The sequence below is a fragment of the Hyla sarda genome, unplaced genomic scaffold, assembly GCF_029499605.1.
Source record: "Hyla sarda isolate aHylSar1 unplaced genomic scaffold, aHylSar1.hap1 scaffold_174, whole genome shotgun sequence".
NCBI classification, from domain to species: domain Eukaryota; kingdom Metazoa; phylum Chordata; class Amphibia; order Anura; family Hylidae; genus Hyla; species Hyla sarda.
Window position 1 is genome coordinate 459382 of NW_026608382.1, and position 24535 is coordinate 483916.

Genomic DNA, 24535 nt, shown 5'->3' on the forward strand with positions numbered 1-24535 from the left:
CTCATAAGCTGCTGGATGCCGACCGCGACTCCGCCCCCTCGTGAAGTCACCTCCTGCCCCCGCTATGCAAGTCTATGGGAGGGGGCGTGACGCCCCCTCCCATAGACTTGCATAGCGGGGGCAGGAGGTGACGTCACACGGGGGAGGAGTTGTGACGTCACGATTCCCCCGGCCCCGTGTTCGGCACCTGGCAGTTTGTGAGCTGGTGCCGAATGCAAGATTGCGGGGGTCCCCAGGGGCAGGGGCAGACATATTATGGGCCGGAGTACCCCCTTAAGCGTCTGATTAAAAGTTAATTTTTAAATTGTGTACCCCCCCCCCCCCCCCCTGTGAATTGATTCTCCTAGCTCTGTGTACAGAGAAGTGTACGCACCTAGTCAGAGTGTCCCTCCTAGGACTAGTCACTAAGGTTCAGGTCTAGTCAGTGACCCATAAATGACTCGTCTGCATCAAACAACCAAAAACCATCCGAGTTGCTAGAATCTTCTAACTTGTGACTGGTCTGGGTCACGTGAGGTCACAGCTCTGTGCAGAGTTTTGAAGGATTTCACCCCCCAAAAAAAGTAAAAGTTCTTGAAGCGTCCTATCTTCTGCCTCAATAATGAGAATCTACTGCCAGAAGAGAGAACCAGCTGAGCAAGGACCCTTCCACCCAATGTTACAGTGGCTGAACGTATCAAGAAAAGTTTCTTCAGCATACGCGCTGTGCACATGGTATTGTGCCACAAAAAGGTGTGTTTTGCCTTCACAGTAAGACAACCTGTGTAGGCCTCCCCAGAGGAGGGGCACCCACCTGCACCTTAATCTGTAAGGACTGTCTATACTGTGCTAGACACCCCCCCCCCCCCGTTACAAAAGTTGCATGGGTCGACCCATCAGGTTAGCTAGACCCCCAGACCACCCTGACACAAGTGACTCTATAACAAATTTGCCAAAGCGAGTACTGCCCTTAGGTAGCCGGAACTGCCATCTGCACCAGGTAGATGGGGAAATCCATAGTAATCTCCAGGCTCGACCAACTATCACCCAGCTTTTTTGGGATGAGATTTGAAGGCGGGACTTAGTGATCCCAGTGATAAGAGAAAACTTAGAGAGTTTTACATCTGGGAACTACAGAAGAGAACTACATCTGGGGTCAGGACCTGGAAGGAGTAACACAGCTCAAAAGGGGCCCCTGTGAGGACAACGGGGTCCTGAAACTGAACTGAAGGGATAAATACTGTTATATGGGCCCTTCATGTGATATTCCCAGAAAAGCAGCTGTACAGTCTAAGCCTTTAGGTGTCTACGTTCCTAGTAATCTTCCATCCACTGCCTGTTGTTAGGGGAATTCTGTTTCTAGTAACAGATAGATCAGGACAGAACACAGGAAGTGGGGGCGGGGCTTAGCATGTGCTGTGTGCAGGAGAGAGAGAGACTGCGGGAAGCTTCCTTGCTGTGCTGCTGCTCATTTATTTCCTTTCTGCTCAGCGCGTCAGTAAATAATCAGGATGAATAATCAGGTGAATCCTCCCCCAACACAGTGCCGCCAGCTCAGTGCGAAGTGTAACCCTTTCCTTGCTGTCTCTATAATTTTTGCTCACACAGTACCTCTTCCCCCTCCACATCATCTGTAGTTGTGTACTGCACAGTCCAGCCTGATTGGTGTACTCTCATAGCAAAGAGGAGGATGTTATGTGATTGGCCAGAAAAGTAAGGGAGGAAGTAACTAGGAGGGGCGTTTAAAAAGTTTCTCCATTGGTAATTGTTTTTTCTTAGTGTGTCATGTGACTTCCATCAAAAAGGAAGGTGTGTATGTGGAAAAGTGATGTCATTTGTCGTGTAAAGGTAACTGTTAAGCCTCTTGTGCGGTCGTAACCCCCATGTTTGTTGCACCATTGTGTGTGAACTCTTTTATTTGGATCACATACGTCTGAAGGAGACTGGAGCCCACACTATGGGTTCATTGCTCTGCCGGGGTCAGAGGTCAGGGAGGATCCAGGAACAAGCAGGTTGGGTTCATGAAGACTGAGGTCACTGAGGGTGAAGGGTGACACCGGGCGCAGGGCGTCTGGACCTACGGAGAAAGCAGAGAATACGTTGTAACGAGATCCGCACAGTATCCACCCCCCCCCCCCCCCCAACAGCAGCTTCGGAGCACAAACTACTGCTGATCAGGGGGCGACTGCAGGACAGGTGAATGCCATCTATTGCTCCGTTATCAACCAACAAAGGTCGTCTGTGGTGTTGTGGGGCCCCGCTCCTAGTCTCACACGTACCCGGGGGGCTGGGATGCTCCAGCAGGCAGTGGTAGATGTAGTTGGGGTGGCAGTGCAGGGTGTCACAGGCCGGGCACAACAGGATCGGGCACACAGGGCACGGCTCGGGCACAGTCATTGGCTCCAACAGGCAGCAAATCAGTCTCCTGCCTTCAACTTGAGGTTTCCTGACAATAAAATGAAGGATTATGGGCAACACTGAAAACACGAGAACTCTGCCCTCCGCCCCCTTTTCTCCGCCCTCCCTGCACTCTGCCCTCCTGTACTCCGCCCTCCCTCTTCACTGCACTCCGCCCCCTGCACTCTGCCCTCCTATACTCCCCCCCCCCTCTTCACTGCACTCCGCCCCCTGTACTCCGCCTTCACTGCACTCCACCCCCTGTACTCCGCCCTCCCTGCACTCCGCCCCCTGTACTCCGCCCTCCCTTCACTCCGCCCTCCCTGCACTCCGCCCCCTGTACTTTGCCCTCCCTGCACTCCGCCCCCTGTACTTTGCCCTCCCTGCACTCCGCCCTCCCTGCACTCTGCCCTCCACCCCCTGTACTCCACGCTCCTGTACTCCGCCCTCCCTGCACCCTGCACCCCCTGTACTCCGCTCTCCCTTCACCCCGCAGCCCCTGTACTCCGCCCTCCCTGCACCCCGCACCCCCTGTACTCCGCCCTCCCTGCACCCCGCACCCAATGTACTCCGCCCTCCCTGCACCCCGCACCCCCTGTACTCCGCCCTCCCTGCACCCCGCACCCCCTGTACTCCGCCCTCCCTGCACCCCCTGTACTCCGCTCTCCCTGCACCCCCTGTACTCCGCCCTCCCTGCACCCCATCATGGAAAGACAAGAATTAATGGGCATCATGTGGCATTACCCACATGTACGGCACCAGAGCTTTGCCCCCATTGTGGACAGTTCCTGATGTGGACAGAGGTGGCAGCAGGGAGCACTGAGTAGTGAATTGCTTTCCCTCTTGAATACACCTTTAAGTTAAGTGTTACATTAAAGCCCATTGGTGAACGTAGTTTTTGGAGCCCTTTGATTCATGGGACAACCCCTTTAATTGTGCTCATACAGCTGATGGTTAGTTTCAATGTATCAGTGTAGACTCGGTCTTACCTACTCTGTTACATTGTAACAAACCCTCAGCGCTGTAAGCAGTAATAGGGCTCTGTTCACACCTCATTATAGCGTGTACCTCACACCTATGCTGATGCACTGTGACAAACCCTCAGCTGTATGAACAGGCTACAACTCTGTTCACACCTCATTCTAATGTGCTGCTCACCCAGCTGAGGGTCTGTTACAGTGTGTCAGTGTGGCCTTCAGCCTTGCTCAAACAGCTGAGGATCAGTTACAATGTATTAGTGTAGGTAAGAGCTAAGGATTGTTGCCTTATTCCTGCTCATACAGCTGGGTGTTTGTCACAATGTATCACTGTGTCAGATTCCATACAGGTTTCCGGGCCTGCGGGGCCTCCTGTCAGTGTTGCTATGGCTACCCCAGACCTGACCTCTGCTCACATGACATGGACACAATGCCCACCTCCGTAGGCTCGTAGTCCAGCTCAGAGAGGCCCTGATGACCCCCACCAGACCCTCCAGTAAAGAAGGCCTCCGCTCCAGCCCGGGCCCTGCGGCTTCACTATGGTCAGATGGGGACCCGGCTACTGTCTGCTCCTCCAGGGTGGTGACACTCTCCGCTGGGGGCGTCTCCTTCGGGGTAAAGCATGACCACAAGCAACCTCCACAGGAGAGGACATCCCCGGGGCCCGGGCCCTCCTCATCGCTCTCCACCTCCTCCAGTCGGCTCATTTCTGGGGGCCGGACACAGGACATGGCAGTTGTCCACAAAGATGGAAGATAAAATGGCTGCCTGAGATCAAGATGTCGTCCTAGCAACAGCTGAGGCACCTGTCCCTTAGCAACTGTCACCAAGAGCTAAGCAACCAATCAGGACGCAGCTTTATTTCCATATCAGGACTTAACCTGATTGGTTATTAGAAAAGCCCCGCCCTGTCCGTCTGAAAGCAGCAATCTGATTGCTGGGGATAGTTGCCCCGCTTGTCTGTACTAGTGTCTTTAAATAAAGATGGAAGAATTGAATGTAGCGACCAATCAGATTTCAGGCCGCAGCAGCAAAATGAAACTTAAGAATCTGATTGGTTGCTATGGAAACAGCCATCATATTTATATGCTAAACTATATCACAATATCCAGCGAATGGTGAAAAGGATGAATGGCGCCCCCCTCACAGGGCTGGCAATAATTTATGGACATTTTGGTAATGTAGGGGGCAGGGCTTGTTGAGGGGGGTTAGTATGACATCTTGACATATGGACCTTACAGCGAGGGCAATATACAGCAGAGCAACCAATCACGGCTCAGGATTCAGTCCATAGCAACCAATCACGGCTCAGGATTCAGTCCATAATAACCAATCGCAGCTCAGAATTCAGTCCATAGTAACCAATCACGTCTCAGCTTAAACCCATAGCAACCAATCGCGGCTCAGGATTCATTCCATAGCAACCAATCGCGGCTCAGGATTCATTCCATAGAAACCAATCGCGGCTCAGGATTCAGTCCATAGCAACCAATTGTGGCTCAGGATTCAGTCCATAATAACCAATCGCGACTCAGGATTCAGTCGATAATAACCAATAACGGCTCAGGATTCAGTTCATAATAACCAATAACGGCTCAGGATTCAGTCCATAGCAACCCATCGTGGCTCAGGATTCGGTCCATAGTAACCAATCACGTCTCAGCTTAAACCCATAGCAACCAATCGCGGCTCAGGATTCAGTCCATAGCAGCCAATCGCGGCTCAGGATTCATTCCATAGAAACCAATTGCGGCTCAGGATTCAGTCCATAGCAACCAATTGTGGCTCAGGATTCAGTCCATAGCAACCAATTGTGGCTCAGGATTCATTCCATAGAAACCAATTGCGGCTCAGGATTCAGTCCATAGCAACCAATTGTGGCTCAGGATTCAGTCCATAGCAACCAATCGCGGCTCAGGATTCAGTCCATAGTAACCAATCGCGGCTCAGGATTCAGTCCATAGTAACCAATCGCGGCTTAGCTTAAACCCATAGCAACCAATCACGGCTCAGGATTCAGTCCATAGCAACCAATCACGGCTCAGGATTCAGTCCATAGCAACCAATCACGGCTCAGGATTCAGTCCATAATAACCATTCGCAGCTCAGGATTCAGTCCATAATAACCATTCGCAGCTCAGGATTCAGTCCATAGTAACCAATCGCGGCTCAGGATTCAGTCCATAGCAACCAATCACAGCTCAGGATTCAGTCCATAGCAACCAATCACGGCTCAGGATTCAGTCCATAGCAACCCATCGTGGCTCAGGATTCGGTCCATAGCAACCAATCACGTCTCAGCTTAAACCCATAGCAACCAATCGCGGCTCAGGATTCAGTCCATAGCAGCCAATCGCGGCTCAGGATTCAGTCCATAGCAACCAATCGCGGCTCAGGATTCAGTCCATAGCAACCAATCGCGGCTCAGGATTCATTCCATAGAAACCAATCGCGGCTCAGGATTCAGTCCATAGCAACCAATTGTGGCTCAGGATTCAGTCCATAGCAACCAATCACAGCTCCGGATTCAGTCCATAATAACCAATCGCGGCTCAGGATTCAGTCCATAATAACCAATCGCAGCTCAGGATTCAGTCCATAATAACCAATCGCGGCTCAGGATTCAGTCCATAGCAACCCATCGTGGCTCAGGATTCGGTCCATAGTAACCAATCACGTCTCAGCTTAAACCCATAGCAACCAATCGCGGCTCAGGATTCAGTCCATAGCAGCCAATCGCGGCTCAGGATTCATTCCATAGAAACCAATTGCGGCTCAGGATTCAGTACATAATAACCAATCGCGGCTCAGGATTCAGTCCATAGTAACCAATCGCGGCTCAGGATTCAGTCCATAGCAACCAATTGCAGCTCAGGATTCAGTCCATAGCAACCAATCGCGGCTCAGGATTCAGTCCATAATAACCAATTGTGTCTCAGCTTAAACCCATAGCAACCAATCACGGCTCAGGATTCAGTCCATAATAACCAATCGCAGCTCAGGATTCAGCCCATAGCAACCAATCGCAGCTCAGGATTCAGTCCATAATAACCAATCGCAGCTCAGGATTCAGTCCATAATAACCAATCGCAGCTCAGGATTCAGTCCACAGCAACCAATCACAGCCTAACTTTCATTTTCTCAGAGCTCACAAAGATATTAAAGCTGCGCTGTGATTGGTTGCTATGGGCTGAAGGCAGAGTGTTTTGTTGCTATGGGCTAAAAGCTGCGCTGTGATTGGTTGCTATGGGCTGAATTTTCACTTTTTTGTGTTCTAGGCAGACCACCGCCACGTTTGGCCGCCCCCTCTGGGTGGGGATTGGCTCTCACTAGGTGCCGTTTCCATAGCAACCAGATTGGTGTTTATGTAGTAACCTGTACGGTCAGAGGCTGATATATCACGGCCATGCTGAACTGCTATTGAATAAAGCTGGACACTGGTTTCTATAGCGACTTCCTCCATTACTGGCCCCGCCCCCAAGGAGACACAAACACAGAAACTGATTGACACGATTTATTGGATGTCGTCATCTGGGCCTCAGAAATTTGGCGGCGAGGCCGCAGTGTGACAGGTCATGTGACACCAGAATTTCACTATTACCTCTCACAGGAAGGAGTAAGGGCTCGCGGTGGGCGACAAAACTCATTCCTGGCACTACACAAAAGGCGGCGAGAACAACCACCGCCATTCCAGACGGTAATGCCCATTGGAGGAGAGGGGGAGGGGACAGACCCATAGGACCGTAAATTAGTCATTTCCCTTTTAACCGATGCAGCAAAAAATAATTAAAATTAAGAAACGTGCAACTAGAGCGGCCGAGACCGGCGCAAAACAAGATGGCAGCCAAGATCTGCACCGCGCCTTTCTTCCCTCTATTTGGCAACACAACAAAATATAAAACTCTACAATAAAACAAGATGTGCAAAACAGCGAGAGCGACCAACCGCGGCGGAGACAACCGCGCCAAATGATCAGATACACGAGTCAGATACAGACATTCAGCACTAATCAGTGAGGTGTAAAACGCCACCAGATAGTGCGCCACATCCGCCGCGGAGAGACGCTGGAGTCAATGTAAACAGGACCGCGGTGACAGCGGCAGACGGAGCGCTCAACAAAACACGGATTGTACAGATTATTTGGATGGTTTAGACCCTGGGATTGTACAGATTATTGGTATTATACTGACCCAGGGATTGGACAAATTACTGGATTGTACAGACCTGGGATTGTACAGATTATTGGGAGGTTACAGATTCTGATTTTGTATAGATTGTTCAGCATTATACAGATTATTTGGATTGAACAGATTATAGAAATTGGTAATACACCTGGCATTGTACAGATTATTGATATAGAGTAGACTCTGGGATTGTACAGATTATTGATATAGAGTAGACTCTGGGATTGTACAGATTATAGGAATGATTCAGATTTTCTGAATTGATCCCAGGATTGCACAAATTATTGGGAAGGTACTACCCTGAGATTGTATCGATTATGAGGATTGTATTGATTATCCGGATGGTACTGACCCTGGGATTGTACAGATTAATCAGAATTATTGGGATTGTACAGATTATCAGGATGGTACTGACCCTGGGATTGTACAGATTATCAGGATTGCCCAACCAGTTTGGTTACATCTATCAGAACGTTTTCGTTGCGGACGGCGCTCCCATTTTTGGCGATAAATTCTCACACAATCAAGAAGAATCATAAAACAAGAATAATAGCAACACACAAAACCGTAAAACCATTTGCTTAAAAAGTATTTTCTGAAGACGCTGTTGGACGTTCTGCCCCCCACCAGGAGACACCATAAAAAGGACGCACAGCGAGAGGCGGGCCGTGTGATGTCATGGCGTCATGTCTGGCCTCACACTGCAGTATCAGTATCAGCTCCCCCCCCCCCCAGAGCTGCACCCCACAGGGGCCCCCCACACATACGCCCAGAGCTGCACCCCACAGGCACAGCTGAAGCCCAGACAGGAATCCCAAACATACATCCCCTCCACACAGAAAGGCTTCAGGGTTTACACCCCCCCCAGTGGGTGACGGATTCTGAGGCTGCCCTAATCCTGAAAGTGACAGGTGGCACTGCAGGGCTCTTGTCTCACTTGCTGCAGTTCCAGTGGGGACCTGAAGATGGCAGGAGTGTGTCTGGTTTCACCCGTTCTCACTCCGGGGTCAGTACCCTACAGATATAAGGGGTGACAGACATAACACCACACACCGAGGGGTTAACATCTACAAAGCTGCCATAGGGGGAGGAGCCAACTATGACCCTTCAGGCAACAATTGGTTGTAAAAACTGGATCTCCCAGAATTCCAGTGGGCAGAGTGCGGTGTACGGCGGGCGCATGTATATATAAATATAGATATATACACACATGTACATACAGCTATATACACACAGACACGTCCAATAATAACTTAAAAATGGCGCCACGTATGGTCGTGACGCAGCCGTTGGTGAAATTGGTCCGAGATGAAAGCTGCCTGTGTCTAAGGGGTCACCCCACCCTATAGTCCAGGGGGCGGGGCCCAGGTCAGCTGATCCCTGGCCAGGCGGGCTCTCCAGTAACTGACCCCCCCCCCCATCACTCCTCCGTCAGCAGGTAGGGGGAGGTGACCGCGTGCTCCTGGGTGATGGCCGCCAGCTCCTTCATGAACTCGGTGAAGATGACGGCGCAGTAGACGGCGTTCTTCACCCGCAGCGCCTCGTTCTGCTTCTCTGCTGACGTCTTGAAGATGGACGTCCCCGAGAGGGCGTGGAGGACCTGACCGTCCCGGACGTGCTGGAACGCCATCTGCGCAGCCTGCCGGGCCCGCGTGGGGCTGTTAGTGTGCCGCAAGATCAGCTCTCCGATGGACGGCTTCCGACTCTTCACTGCAGGGGCAAAGGAAATCCAGTCACCTCCAGCACTGCACTCACTATTCTGCTGTGTTACATCCTGTCATCCTCTAGTGTGCACTCACTATTCTGCTGTGTTACATCCTGTCTTATGCTCCAGTGCTGCACTCACTATTCTGCTCTTTTACATCCTGTCATCCTCTAGTGTGCACTCACTATTCCGCTGTGTTACATCCTGTCTTATCCTCCAGAGCTGCACTCACTATTCTGCTGTGTTACATCCTGTCTTATCCTCCAGAGCTGCACTCAATATTCTGCTGTGTTACATCCTGTCTTATCCTCCAGCACTGCACTCACTATTCTGCTGTGTTACATCCTGTCTTATCCTCCAGCACTGCACTCACTATTCTGCTGTGTTACATCCTGTCATCCTCTAGTGTGCACTCACTATTCTGCTGTGTTACATCCTGTCTTATCCTCCAGAGCTGCACTCACTATTCTGCTGTGTTACATCCTGTCTTAGGGTGCATTCACTCTATGGAATTCCACGAGCAGAACTCCGCGGTGTGAACGTAACATTACGGTGACTAGGTCTCCGCGAGACCCGTTCACACTGCGGCGGACAATTCCGCCGTTGAAATTGTTGTGCGCAAAGAAAATGTTCATTCTTTGCGCGGATTCCACAAGCGCTGAATAGGCGTCAATGGTGACGGCTCAGTGTCCCGCGGCCCTAGCGTCTTCCGCAGCGGCCACCAGGCGGAAACTCCGCTCATGGAATTCAGGGAGCGGAGATTCCGCAGTGTAAACACACCCTTCTCCTCCGGCACTGCACTCGCTATTCTGCTGTTACATCATGTCTTATCCTCCAGCGCTGCACTTGCTATTCTGCTGTTACATCATGTCTTATGCTCCAGAGCTGCACTCACTATTCTGCTGTTACATCATGTCTTATGCTCCAGAGCTGCACTCACTATTCTGCTGTTACATCATGTCTTATGCTCCAGAGCTGCACTCACTATTCTGCTGTAACATCATGTCTTATGCTCTAGAGCTGCACTCACTATTCTGCTGTTACATCCCGTCTTATCCTCCAGAGCTGCACTCACTATTCTGCTGTTACATCATGTCTTATCCTCCAGAGCTGCACTCACTATTCTGCTGTTACATCATGTCTTATGCTCTAGAGCTGCACTCACTATTCTGCTGTGTTACATCCTGTCTTATCCTCCAGAGCTGCACTCACTATTCTGCTGTGTTACATCCTGTCTTATCCTCCAGAGCTGCACTCACTATTCTGCTGTGTTACATCCTGTCTTATCCTCCAGAGCTGCACTCACTATTCTGCTGTGTTACATCATGTCTTATCCTCCAGAGCTGCACTCACTATTCTGCTGTGTTACATCCTGTCTTATCCTCCAGAGCTGCACTCACTATTCTGCTGTGTTACATCCTGTCTTATCCTCCAGAGCTGCACTCACTATTCTGCTGTGTTACATCCTGTCTTATCCTCCAGAGCTGCACTCACTATTCTGCTGTGTTACATCCTGTCTTATCCTCCAGAGCTGCACTCACTATTCTGCTGTGTTACATCCTGTCTTAGGGTGCATTCACTCTATGGAATTCCACGAGCAGAACTCCGCGGTGTGAACGTAACATTACGGTGACTAGGTCTCCGCGAGACCCGTTCACACTGCGGCGGACAATTCCGCCGTTGAAATTGTTGTGCGCAAAGAAAATGTTCATTCTTTGCGCGGATTCCACAAGCGCTGAATAGGCGTCAATGGTGACGGCTCAGTGTCCCGCGGCCCTAGCGTCTTCCGCAGCGGCCACCAGGCGGAAACTCCGCTCATGGAATTCAGGGAGCGGAGATTCCGCAGTGTAAACACACCCTTCTCCTCCGGCACTGCACTCGCTATTCTGCTGTTACATCATGTCTTATCCTCCAGCGCTGCACTCGCTATTCTGCTGTTACATCATGTCTTATCCTCCAGTCACCTCCAGAGCTGCACTCACTATTCTGCTGTTACATCATGTCTTATGCTCCAGAGCTGCACTCACTATTCTGCTGTTACATCATGTCTTATGCTCCAGAGCTGCACTCACTATTCTGCTGTTACATCATGTCTTATGCTCCAGAGCTGCACTCACTATTCTGCTGTTACATCATGTCTTATGCTCCAGAGCTGCACTCACTATTCTGCTGTTACATCATGTCTTATGCTCTAGAGCTGCACTCACTATTCTGCTGTTACATCCCGTCTTATCCTCCAGAGCTGCACTCACTATTCTGCTGTTACATCCCGTCTTATCCTCCAGAGCTGCACTCACTATTCTGACAGCATTGAATAAAGCTTTTAACCTTTTTCGGTTTCATGGTCACTGCCAGAGCTGTAAAGTTTTAGTCATACACTGTTGGTCATGTGACTTACCCAGGGTATCAGAGCGGCGCAGGGCGGGCACAGAGCCCTGCCCCTCGCCCCATTCCAGCTTCCCTCGGGCGATCAGGAACTTTTTTGCCTTAAAGAGCAAAGTGGGAAAATCCTCCTGAGAGGCGGCAAAAGCTTCAATCTTATTCTTCACCGATCCCAGAACCTGTGGGAAATGAATGACATCACCTGAACTGAAGAGAATCAAACAGCAACATCTCATGTCTGAACTGAAGAGAACCAGACAGCAACATAGAGAACCCCACAGCATGGTCTAATACCTGAACTGCAGAGAACCCCCACAGCATCGTCTAATATCTGAACTGCAGAGAACCCCCACAGCATCGTCTAATATCTGAACTGCAGAGAACCCCCCCCACAGCATCATCTAATATCTGAACTGCAGAGAACCCCCCCCACAGCATCATCTAATATCTGAACTGCAGAGAACCCCCCCCCACAGCATCTTCTAATATCTGAACTGCAGAGAACCTGGCAGCGACATCTTTGACCTCATTTCCTAGGCTAAAACAGACTTGTTTTTGTCAGGTTATGTTGAGTTATTTTGGCGCATTGTGTCTGCGACAAACCTGATATTGTATGAAAAGCCAAAAAGGGGTGTGGTCTGTCACAGAGGGGCGTGGCTTCACAATCCAACCTATTTACTATTGGATTCACAGGAAATATTGTAAATAAATGGCAGAAAATTTCCACCTAGAAAAAGCTGCTCAATCCGCAATAAAGAGGGAATCCTGCAAACCCAACACTTAGTAAATGAGGGCAGAATGTCTGAACCGAAGAGAACCCTGCAACAACATATAATGTATAAATCAGAGAACCCCAGAACATCTAACGTCTGAACTGCAGAGAACTCTAGAGCATCATCTAACATCTTACGTCTGAATCCCACAGAAAACCCTCCGGCTACATCTAATGCCTGAACTACAGAGAACCCCAGAGCATTATCTAACGTCTGAACTGCAGAGAACTCTAGAGCATCATCTAACGTCAGATGATGCTCTGGGGTTCTCTGCAGTTCAGGCATTCGATGTAGCCGGAGGGTTCTCTGTGGGAGTCAGACGTAAGATGTTTGAACTGCAGAGAACCCCAGAGCATCATCTAACATCTTACGTCTGAATCCCACAGAGAACCCTCCGGCTACATCTAATGCCTGAACTGAAGAAAACCCAACAGTGACATCTAGTGTCTGAACTGGAGAGACCCTCACAGCAGAGAAGCACTGCAGCCATCACTCACCTGCACCAGGGACTTGACACTAGGCTGGAATACCATGTTAGTGTTCAGCAGGAAGGAGCGGAGCAGCGGCTGCGGGTGACATGCCAGCTGGGCTACGATGCCGGTCAGCAGGAAATTGACGTACAGGGAGTTGCTCAGCATGTTCTCCAGTTTAGCAAAGAGGATGGCGATAAATGGACCTGGAGCAGAACAAGACCACAGAGGGGCACATTGAGCGCAGGCACCACACTGGCACGCCGAGCGCAGGCACCGCACTGGCACGCCGAGCGCAGGCACCGCACAGGCACGCCGAGCGCAGGCACCGCACAGGCACGCCGAGCGCAGGCACGCCGAGCGCAGGCACCACACAGGCACGCCGAGCGCAGGCACCACACAGGCACGCCGAGCGCAGGCACCACACAGGCACGCCGAGCGCAGGCACCACACAGGCACGCCGAGCGCAGGCACCACACAGGCACGCCGAGCGCAGGCACCACACAGGCACGCCGAGCGCAGGCACCACACAGGCACGCCGAGCGCAGGCACCACACAGGCACGCCGAGCGCAGGCACCACACAGGCACGCCGAGCGCAGGCACCACACAGGCACGCCGAGCGCAGGCACCACACAGGCACGCCGAGCGCAGGCACCACACAGGCACGCCGAGCGCAGGCACCACACAGGCACGCCGAGCGCAGGCACCACACAGGCACGCCGAGCGCAGGCACCACACAGGCACGCCGAGCGCAGGCACCACACAGGCACGCCGAGCGCAGGCACCACACAGGCACGCCGAGCGCAGGCACCACACAGGCACGCCGAGCGCAGGCACCACACAGGCACGCCGAGCGCAGGCACCACACAGGCACGCCGAGCGCAGGCACCACACAGGCACGCCGAGCGCAGGCACCACACAGACACAGGCACGCCGAGCGCAGGCACCACACAGACACTGGCACGCCGAGCGCCGGCACCACACAGACACTGGCACGCCGAGCGCCGGCACCACACAGACACTGGCACGCCGAGCGCCGGCACCACACAGACACTGGCACGCCGAGCGCAGGCACCACACAGACACTGGCACGCCGAGCGCAGGCACCACACAGACACTGGCACGCCGAGCGCAGGCACCACACAGACACTGGCACGCCGAGCGCAGGCACCACACAGACACTGGCACGCCGAGCGCAGGCACCACACAGACACTGGCACGCCGAGCGCAGGCACCACACAGACACTGGCACGCCGAGCGCAGGCACCACACAGACACTGGCACGCCGAGCGCAGGCACCACACAGACACTGGCACGCCGAGCGCAGGCACCACACAGACACTGGCACGCCGAGCGCAGGCACCACACAGACACTGGCACGCCGAGCGCAGGCACCACACAGACACTGGCACGCCGAGCGCAGGCACCACACAGACACTGGCACGCCGAGCGCAGGCACCACACAGACACTGGCACGCCGAGCGCAGGCACCACACAGACACTGGCACGCCGAGCGCAGGCACCACACAGACACCTACAGTGTAAAGGGGGTGACCAACCATGACAGTCAGCTCTCACCCACTACAGGGTCACATAAGAGTGTGGGGACAGAGTGGCATCAAACTGGGGCGAGGGACACGAGGAAGGCGCCCTTGGGGGGGATGGTCAAGGCTGGCACAGTTTGCAGGGGAGGACCCCATGGTTGCACTCACCCGTGTATGGCTGGCTGCCGCTCTGTGCCCGCAGGGGGCTGTTAAGCATTAGGGTGAGGGAGTCAGCGCGGCTCTTGGTTTTGCACGTTTCCCGGTGATCAGCGCCATCCTGCTCATCCTCTGATGGGATGGTCATGTGCCCGTCTGCCGCCTCCTCCTGTACGGCTACAACCCTCATGCCATCCTCCATCTCCTTCAGCTCCTCTCCCAGCTTCTGGGTGCTCACATGGGCCCCATTGGTCTCAGTCGGGGCCCGTCCCAGCAGCTCGTCGATCAGGCTGTCCACAGAGTCTGTTCCCTCCCATGGGGTCGGTGACCAGTGTTGACTTGTAGCCGCTGCCTCCTCAGCTCGGGGCCCCACCCCCATCACTTGCTCCACCCCCACAGATCGGCCCATCTCTCCGTCCTCCTCCGGGGGCTCCCGCTTCACTTTTTTAATCTCAAAATTATCCGTTCGGCCCGGATGACCAGCCGTCCTCTGGGTACTCCCCAAATACCGCTGCTCGTCCGTGACAGCCCCGTTCATTAGGGCAGGGCCTGGCGGCCCATCGTGAGAGGATTCCAGGTGCCCCCGGTCCTGGACTCTTGCGCTGCGCCCACCTTCCTCCTCCTGTAAACTGCGTTTCTTAGTCCGCGGTGTTATGCTGTGCCGCCGTGCCTCCCGATCCTTGTCCTGACCCCTAGAGGATGTGTGAGGGGGAGAGAAGTAATCAGGGGACACCGTGACCTCCTCGGGTGTTGGGGGTGAGATGCTGCGGGGGCTGGGCTCCTCACCATCATAAGGGGCGGACCAGACACGACAGGCGCGGGTGCAGCGGTCAATCCCTGCCCGCGCCTCCTGCAAATACTCCAGATAATTCCCGTCCAACTCCGACACTTCATCCCATGAGAGGGCGCCATGACGGGGGAACCGGGGTCCTGAGAGCTGAACCCTGAGGAGCGGTGAGAGGGGCTGTCAGGGGCCGACTGGCGCATGAAGAAGCCCATCCTAGAGGGGGTGGAGGGGCGCGGTACAGTGTGGACGGACGACGTGTCTATACTCGGGCTGCCCTGAGCTGAAACGGGAGAGAGACATGAGGAGCGAGTCAACATACAGTATTATAGTATACAGTGCAGCGGTATTATAGCTTATATATAGGAGGCAGTATTATAGTAGTTCTATTCTTGTATATAGGAGGCGTATTATAGTAGTTCTATTCTTGTATATAGGAGGCAGTATTATAGTAGTTCTATTCTTGTATATAGGAGGCAGTATTATAGTAGCTATATTCTTGTATATAGGGGGCAGTATTATAGTAGTTCTATTCTTGTATATAGGGGGCAGTATTATAGTAGTTCTATTCTTGTATATAGGAGGCAGTATTATAGTAGTTCTATTCTTGTATATAGGAGGCAGTATTATAGTAGTTCTATTCTTGTATATAGGAGGCAGTATTATAGTAGTTCTATTCTTGTATATAGGAGCAGTATTATAGTAGTTCTATTCTTGTATATAGGAGGCAGTATTATAGTAGTTCTATTCTTGTATATAGGAGGCAGTATTATAGTAGTTCTATTCTTGTATATAGGAGGCAGTATTATAGTAGTTCTATTCTTGTATATAGGAGGCAGTATTATAGTAGTTATATTCTTGTATATAGGAGGCAGTATTATAGTAGTTATATTCTTGTATATAGGAGGCGGTATTATAGTAGTTATATTCTTGTATATAGGAGCAGTATTATAGTAGTTCTATTCTTGTATATAGGAGGCAGTATTATAGTAGCTATATTCTTGTATATAGGAGGCAGTATTATAGTAGTTATATTCTTGTATATAGGGGGCAGTATTATAGTAGTTATATTCTTGTATATAGGAGCAGTATTATAGTAGTTATATTCTTGTATATAGGAGCAGTATTATAGTAGTTATATTCTTGTATATAGGAGGCAGTATTATAGTAGTTATATTCTTGTATATAGGAGACAGTATTATAGTAGTTATATTCTTGTATATAGGAGCAGTATTATAGTAGTTATATTCTTGTATATAGGGGGCAGTATTATAGTAGTTATATTCTTGTATATAGGAGGCAGTATTATAGTAGTTATATTCTTGTATATAGGAGACAGTATTATAGTAGTTATATTCTTGTATATAGGAGCAGTATTATAGTAGTAATATTCTTGTATATAGGAGACAGTATTATAGTAGTTATATTCTTGTATATAGGAGCAGTATTATAGTAGTTATATTCTTGTATATAGGAGCAGTATTATAGTAGTTATATTCTTGTATATAGGGGCAGTATTATAGTAGTTATATTCTTGTATATAGGGGGCAGTATTATAGTAGTTATATTCCTGTATATTGGAGCAGTATTATAGTAGTTATATTCTTGTATATAGGAGGAAGTATTATAGTAGTTATATTCTTGTATATAGGAGCAGTATTATAGTAGTTATATTCTTGTATATAGGAGACAGTATTATAGTAGTTATATTCTTGTATATAGGAGGCAGTATTATAGTAGCTATATTCCTGTATATTGGAGCAGTATTCTAGTAGTTCTATTGATGTACACGGGCAGTATTATAGCACTTATACCACCGCACACCCTCCTCACCTTTTGTCCAGGTGGCGTGCTCCTCCTCCCGCTCCTGGGACAGCAGGGTCTCTTTTCTACAACATTGAGGGATGAGGGACAGGAATTTGTCGGCGGTCTTTGAGTACAGGTCCAGATCTTTTACGGCTCTTCTCTGGCTCAGCATGACGTGGTTACAGGGGATGAGATACCTGAGGGAAGAAGGAGCCGCCATCACACTCCCTGCAGACACTGCACCAGCAGGGGGCAGCAGTGAAATGAATAGAGAGGTCACGAGGGATGATCAGAGGTGGTCGGCTCCTCGGGGCCCCCCACCAGGTGGTCACCTACCTCAGCACCAGCTGCAGCAGGACGTCCTCACAGTTCAGGTTGAGTAGAGTGCGGAACAGGGTCAGAGACACCATGCAGAGCTGAAACATGAAGGGAGACACCGTGTAAGAAACGCCCCCACCCCTAGAAATCAGTCTGTATACAACTGCAACAAACCTCCAGCTGTGAGCAGGATTAGTTAAATCTACAAGTAGATAGTGGATTCTGTGTCCCCCCCAGTGTATAGAGAAGGAAGCCCCCTTACCCGGGAGTTGCTGGCAATGCGGCTGATCAGGGTGTGCAGGATGGTGGCGCTGTCGTGCCGATGCAGGACGATGAACCTCAGGAAGGTTTTCAGCAGAGCCGCCTCTGTGACGCTGCGCAGGAAGAGCTCTAGGTAGGCGGTGCTGGCGATCATCTCCTCAATGGAGGTCTGTGGGGGAGGGTGATATACAGGAGGTTTACACCCCATCACCCTGCACCGTCCTCAGACCCCCCCCATACACCCCATCACCCTGCACCGTCCTCAGACCCCCCCCATACACCCCATCACCCTGCACCGTCCTCATCCCCCCCTATACACCCCCATCACCCTGCACCGTCCTCAGACCCCCCCATACACCCCATCACCCTGCACCATCCTCAGACCCCCCCAATAGACCCCATCACCCTGCACCGTCCTCAGACCCCCCCCATACACCCCATCACCCTGCACCGTCCTCACCCTCCCCCTATACACCCCACATCACCTGCACCGTCCTCAGACCCCCCCATAGACCCCATCACCCTGCACCATCCTCAGACCCCCCCCCCCCCATAGACCCCATCACCCTGCACCATCCTCAGACCCCCCCCCCCATACACCCTGCACCGTCCTCCAGACCCCCCCCATACACCCCCATCACCCTGCACCGTCCTCAGGCACCCCCCCCCCCATCACCGTCCTCAGACCCCCCCCCCCATACACCGTCCTCAGACCCCCCCCCATACACCGTAGTCAGATCCCCCCCATAGACCCCATCACTCTGCACCGTCCTCAGACCACATTGTTACACCCCACAATACATTGTTACACCCGCCACCCCAATATGTTGTTAGATGCCCCCCCCCCTATACACTCACCTTGTGCAGCGCGGGGCCCATCACTGGCACCAGGAAGCCGTTGTGTATATACTCCACCAGCTGGTTCTGGACCAGAGGATGCGCCACCTACAGGGGCAGAGGAGACGTCAGCACGGGGGAGGGGGCAGGGAGGAGACGTCAGCACGGGGGAGGGGGCAGGGAGGATCTCACACACGTCTGCGCCATCTTACCTGAGTGACTGCGTTACAGAACTCCAGAGAATTCATGAACAGAACCAAAGAGGAGACGCCGATCCAATCCTCCCTCCGCAGGAAGTGCCAGTCGTCCCCGCGCACCTCGATCTTCCGGGGCAGAGAGGAGTACAGGGCACTCAGCCCAGTGGCGAGGATCTGAGGGGGAAAGATTATAACGTTACACCAGGGTACAGAGCTTCTGCCAGGACAGGTATAAAGGCCGATGATAGATATATATATATATCCACCACCAGGGGGCAGTAATAGGACAGGTATAAAGGCTGATGATATATATATATATATATATATATATATATATATCGACCACCAGGGGGCAGTAATAGGACAGGTATAAAGGCCGATGATAGATATATATATATCCACCACCAGGGGGCAGTAATAGGACAGGTATAAAGGCTGATGATGTATATATATATATATATATCCACCACCAGGGGGCAGTAATAGGACAGGTATAAAGGCCGATGATAGATATATATATATCCACCACCAGGGGGCAGTAATAGGACAGGTATAAAGGCTGATGATATATATATATGTATCCACCACCAGGGGGCAGTAATAGGACAGGTATAAAGGCTGATGATGTATATATATATCCACCACCAGGGGGCAGTAATAGGACAGGTATAAAGGCTGATTATGTATATATGTATCCACCACCAGGGGGCAGTAATAGGACAGGTATAAAGGCTGATTATGTATATATGTATCCACCACCAGGGGGCAGTAATAGGACAGGTATAAAGGCTGATGATGTATATATATATATATATCCACCACTAGGGGGCAGTAATAGGACAGGTATAAAGGCTGATGATGTATATATATATCCACCACCAGGGGGCAGTAATAGGACAGGTATAAAGGCTGATGATGTATATATATATATATATCCACCACCAGGGGGCAGTAATAGGACAGGTATAAAGGCTGATGATGTATATATATATCCACCACCAGGGGGCAGTAATAGGACAGGTATAAAGGCTGATGTATATATATATATATATATCCACCACCAGGGGGCAGTAATAGGACAGGTATAAAGGCTGATGATGTATATATATATATCCACCACCAGGGGGCAGTAATAGGACAGGTATAAAGGCCGATGATGTATATATATATATATATATCTCCACCACCAGGGGGCAGTAATAGGACAGGTATAAAGGCCGATGATGTATATATGTATCCACCACCAGGGGGCAGTAATAGGACAGGTATAAAGGCCGATGATGTATATATGTATCCACCACCAGGGGGCAGTATATATATATCCACCACCAGGGGGCAGTAATAGGACAGGTATAAAGGCTGATTATGTATATATGTATCCACCACCAGGGGGCAGTAATAGGACAGGTATAAAGGCCGATGATGTATATATGTATCCACCACCAGGGGGCAGTAATAGGACAGGTATAAAGGCTGATGTATATATGTATCCACCACCAGGGGGCAGTAATAGGACAGTTATAAAGGCTGATGATGTATATATGTATCCACCACCAGGGGGCAGTAATAGGACAGGTATAAAGGCTGATGATGTATATATATATCCACCACCAGGGGGCAGTAATAGGACAGGTATAAAGGCTGATGATGTATATATATATCCACCACCAGGGGGCAGTAATAGGACAGGTATAAAGGCTGATGTATATATATATATCCACCACCAGGGGGCAGTAATAGGACAGGTATAAAGGCTGATGATGTATATATATATATATCCACCACCAGGGGGCAGTAATAGGACAGGTATAAAGGCCGATGATGTATATATGTATCCACCACCAGGGGGCAGTAATAGGACAGGTATAAAGGCTGATGATGTATATATATATCCACCACCAGGGGGCAGTAATAGGACAGGTATAAAGGCTGATGATGTATATATGTATCCACCACCAGGGGGCAGTAATAGGACAGGTATAAAGGCTGATGTATATATATATATCCACCACCAGGGGGCAGTAATAGGACAGGTATAAAGGCTGATGATGTATATATATATATCCACCACCAGGGGGCAGTAATAGGACAGGTATAAAGGCTGATGATGTATATATATATCCACCACCAGGGGGCAGTAATAGGACAGGTATAAAGGCTGATGATGTATATATATATATATATATCCACCACCAGGGGGGCAGTAATAGGACAGGTATAAAGGCTGATGATGTATATATGTATCCACCACCAGGGGGCAGTAATAGGACAGGTATAAAGGCTGATGATGTATATATGTATCCACCACCAGGGGGCAGTAATAGGACAGGTATAAAGGCTGATGATATATATGTATCCACCACCAGGGGGCAGTAATAGGACAGGTATAAAGGCTGATGATGTATATATATATATCCACCACCAGGGGGCAGTAATAGGACAGGTATAAAGGCTGATGATGTATATATATATATATCCACCACCAGGGGGCAGTAATAGGACAGGTATAAAGGCTGATGATGTATATATGTATCCACCACCAGGGGGCAGTAATAGGACAGGTATAAAGGCTGATGATGTATATATGTATCCACCACCAGGGGGCAGTAATAGGACAGGTATAAAGGCTGATGATGTATATATATATATATATCCACCACCAGGGGGCAGTAATAGGACAGGTATAAAGGCTGATGATGTATATATGTATCCACCACCAGGGGGCAGCTGACTGGCAGTATAAGTGGGTACGGGGGCGGAGTCAGGGGTCAGGTTACCAGTGATTCAGCAGGGGGCAGTATTAGTGGGCCCGGGGGCGGAGTCAGGTTACCAGTGATTCAGCAGGGGGCAGTATTAGTGGGGGCGGAGTCAGGTTACCAGTGATTCAGCAGGGGGCAGAGTCAGGTTACCAGTGATTCAGCAGGGGGCTGTATTAGTGGGGGGCGGGAGTCAGGTTACCAGTGATTCAGCAGGGGGCGGAGTCAGGTTACCAGTGATTCAGCAGGGGGCGGAGTCAGGTTACCAGTGATTCAGCAGGGGGCAGTATTAGTGGGGGGCGGAGTCAGGTTACCAGTGATTCAGCAGGGGCGGAGTCAGGTTACCAGTGATTCCGCAGGGGGCTGTATTAGTGGGGGGCGGAGTCAGGTTACCAGTGATTCAGCAGGGGGCGGAGTCAGGTTACCAGTGATTCAGCAGGGGGCGGAGTCAGGTTACCAGTGATTCAGCAGGGGGCAGTATTAGTGGGGGCGGAGTCAGGTTACCAGTGATTCAGCAGGGGGCGGAGTCAGATTACCAGTGATTCAGCAGGGGGCGGAGTCAGGTTACCAGTGATTCAGCAGGGGGCAGAGTCAGGTTACCAGTGATTCAGCAGGGGGCGGAGTCAGGTTACCAGTGATTCAGCAGGGGGCAGTATTAGTGGGCAGGGGGCGGAGTCAGGTTACCAGTGATTCAGCAGGGGGCGGAGTCAGGTTACCAGTGATTCAGCAGGGGGCGGAGTCAGGTTACCAGTGATTCCGCAGGGGGCAGTATTAGTGGGGGCGGAGTCAGGTTACCAGTGATTCAGCAGGGGGCGGAGTCAGGTTACCAGTGATTCAGCAGGGGGCGGAGTCAGGTTACCAGTGATTCCGCAGGCTCTTGGGGAGATTCCAGGAGGAAGCGGAGAGGACTGGCCGGGGGGCCATGAGCAGCGCTGACAGGGAGAGGCCACATTCCTGGTACAGGGAGTGTCAGGCGGCTCTGCCAGTGTGGTGTCCCCAGGGGATGGGTATAAGACGTCGCACCAACCTACACATTAACCCCATGCCTGCTGGGGCCTGTCAGGAATAGCGCCCTGATCCCCCGCACGTCTCACATGACACGGCACCCGCTACCAGCTGACCAAGATTATGTGTCAGGGGCCGCTGCATAGGAAGAGGAACCTGCAGAGGGAGGGCACGAGAGGGGCAACGGGGGGAGAGACAGAGGGGCAACGAGAGAGAGACAGAGAGAGAGAGGCAACGGGAGAGAGAGACAGAGGGGCAACGGGAGAGAGACAGAGAGAGAGAGAGAGAGAGACAGAGGGGGCAACGAGAGAGAGAGAGAGAGAGAGAGAGGCAACGGGAGAGAGAGACAGAGGGGCAACGAGAGAGAGAGAGAGAGAGAGAGACAGAGGGGGCAACGGGAGAGAGAGACAGAGGGGCAACGGGAGAGAGACAGAGAGAGAGAGAGAGAGAGACAGACAGAGGGGCAACGAGAGAGAGACAGAGAGAGAGAGAGAGAGAGAGAGAGAGACAGAGGGGCAACGAGAGAGAGAGAGAGAGAGACAGAGGGGCAACGGGAGAGAGAGAGAGAGACAGAGGGGCAACGAGAGAGAGACAGAGAGAGAGATAGAGAGGGGGGCAACGAGAGAGAGAGACAGAGGGGCAACGGGAGAGAGACAGAGAGAGAGAGAGAGAGAGAGAGAGAGAGAGAGAGAGACAGAGGGGCAACGAGAGAGAGACAGAGAGAGAGAGGCAACGGGAGAGAGACAGAGGGGCAACGGGAGAGAGAGAGAGATAGAGAGGGGGGCAACGAGAGAGAGAGACAGAGGGGCAACGGGAGAGAGAGAGAGAGAGAGAGAGAGACAGAGGGGCAACGGAGAGAGAGAGAGACAGAGGGGCAACGGGAGAGAGAGAGAGAGACAGAGGGGCAACGGGAGAGAGAGAGAGAGAGAGAGAGAGGGGCAACGGGAGAGAGACAGAGAGAGAGAGACAGAGGGGCAACGAGAGAGAGACAGAGAGAGAGGCAACGGGAGAGAGACAGAGAGAGAGGCAACGGGAGAGAGACAGAGGGGCAACGGGAGAGAGGAGAGAGAGAGAGACAGAGGGGCAACGAGAGAGAGAGGCAACGGGAGAGAGACAGAGGGGCAACGGGAGAGAGAGAGAGAGAGAGAGAGAGAGAGAGACAGACAGAGGGGCAACGAGAGAGAGAGAGAGAGACAGAGGGGCAACGGGAGAGAGAGAGAGAGACAGAGGGGCAACGAGAGAGAGACAGAGAGAGAGAGGCAACGGGAGAGAGAGAGAGAGACAGAGGAGAGAGAGACAGAGGGGCAACGAGAGAGAGACAGAGAGAGAGAGAGAGAGAGAGAGAGACAGAGGGGCAACGAGAGAGAGAGAGAGACAGAGGGGCAACGGGGAGAGAGAGAGAGAGACAGAGGGGCAACGGGAGAGAGACAGAGAGAGAGAGGCAACGGGAGAGAGAGAGATAGAGAGGGGGGCAACGAGAGAGAGAGACAGAGGGGCAACGGGAGAGAGACAGAGAGAGAGAGAGAGAAGAGAGAGAGAGAGAGAGAGAGACAGAGGGGCAACGGTGAAGAGAGAGAGAGAGAGACAGAGGGGCAACGGGAGAGAGAGAGAGAGAGAGAGAGAGAGACAGAGGGGCAACGGGAGAGAGAGAGAGAGAGACAGAGGGGCAACGGGAGAGAGAGAGAGAGAGAGAGACAGAGGGGCAACGGTGAGAGAGAGAGAGAGAGAGAGAGAGAGACGACAGAAGAGAGAGGGGCAACGGGGAGGGAGAGAGACAGAGAGAGAGGGGCAACGGGAGAGAGACAGAGAGAGAGAGGCAACGGGGAGAGAGACAGAGAGAGAGAGACAGAGGGGCAACGAGAGAGACAGAGAGAGAGGAACGAGAGAGAGACAGAGGGGCAACGGGAGAGAGAGAGAGAGAGAGAGAGACACAGAGGGGCAACGGAGAGAGAGAGAGAGAGAGAGACAGAGGGGCACCGGAGGAGAGAGGAGAGAGAGAGAGA

At 51.6% G+C, this 24535-nt stretch overlaps 2 protein-coding genes across 2 annotated transcripts; both read right to left on the reverse strand.

The window, feature by feature from the left end:
- Nucleotides 1-1407: 1407 nt before the first annotated feature.
- Nucleotides 1408-4302, reverse strand: CUNH17orf50 (chromosome unknown C17orf50 homolog). Its single transcript, XM_056552626.1, has 3 exons — nt 3792-4302; nt 2259-2425; nt 1408-2056 (listed from the first exon to the last, which is right to left on the reverse strand). Exons 1-3 carry the CDS (start codon nt 4082-4084, stop codon nt 1935-1937), a joined length of 582 nt encoding a protein of 193 aa, XP_056408601.1. The 5' UTR covers nt 4085-4302; the 3' UTR covers nt 1408-1934.
- Nucleotides 4303-8267: 3965 nt separating this feature from the next.
- FHIP1B (FHF complex subunit HOOK interacting protein 1B) lies at nt 8268-18945 on the reverse strand (the record flags this gene model as incomplete). Its single annotated transcript, XM_056552627.1, is given in 10 exon segments — nt 8268-9247; nt 11641-11803; nt 12895-13073; nt 14581-15489; nt 15492-15635; nt 17186-17355; nt 17495-17574; nt 17739-17906; nt 18596-18682; nt 18787-18945. Coding segments are annotated over 10 exon segments (2349 nt in total), but the record flags the coding sequence as incomplete, so codon positions are not given.
- Nucleotides 18946-24535: the final 5590 nt, after the last annotated feature.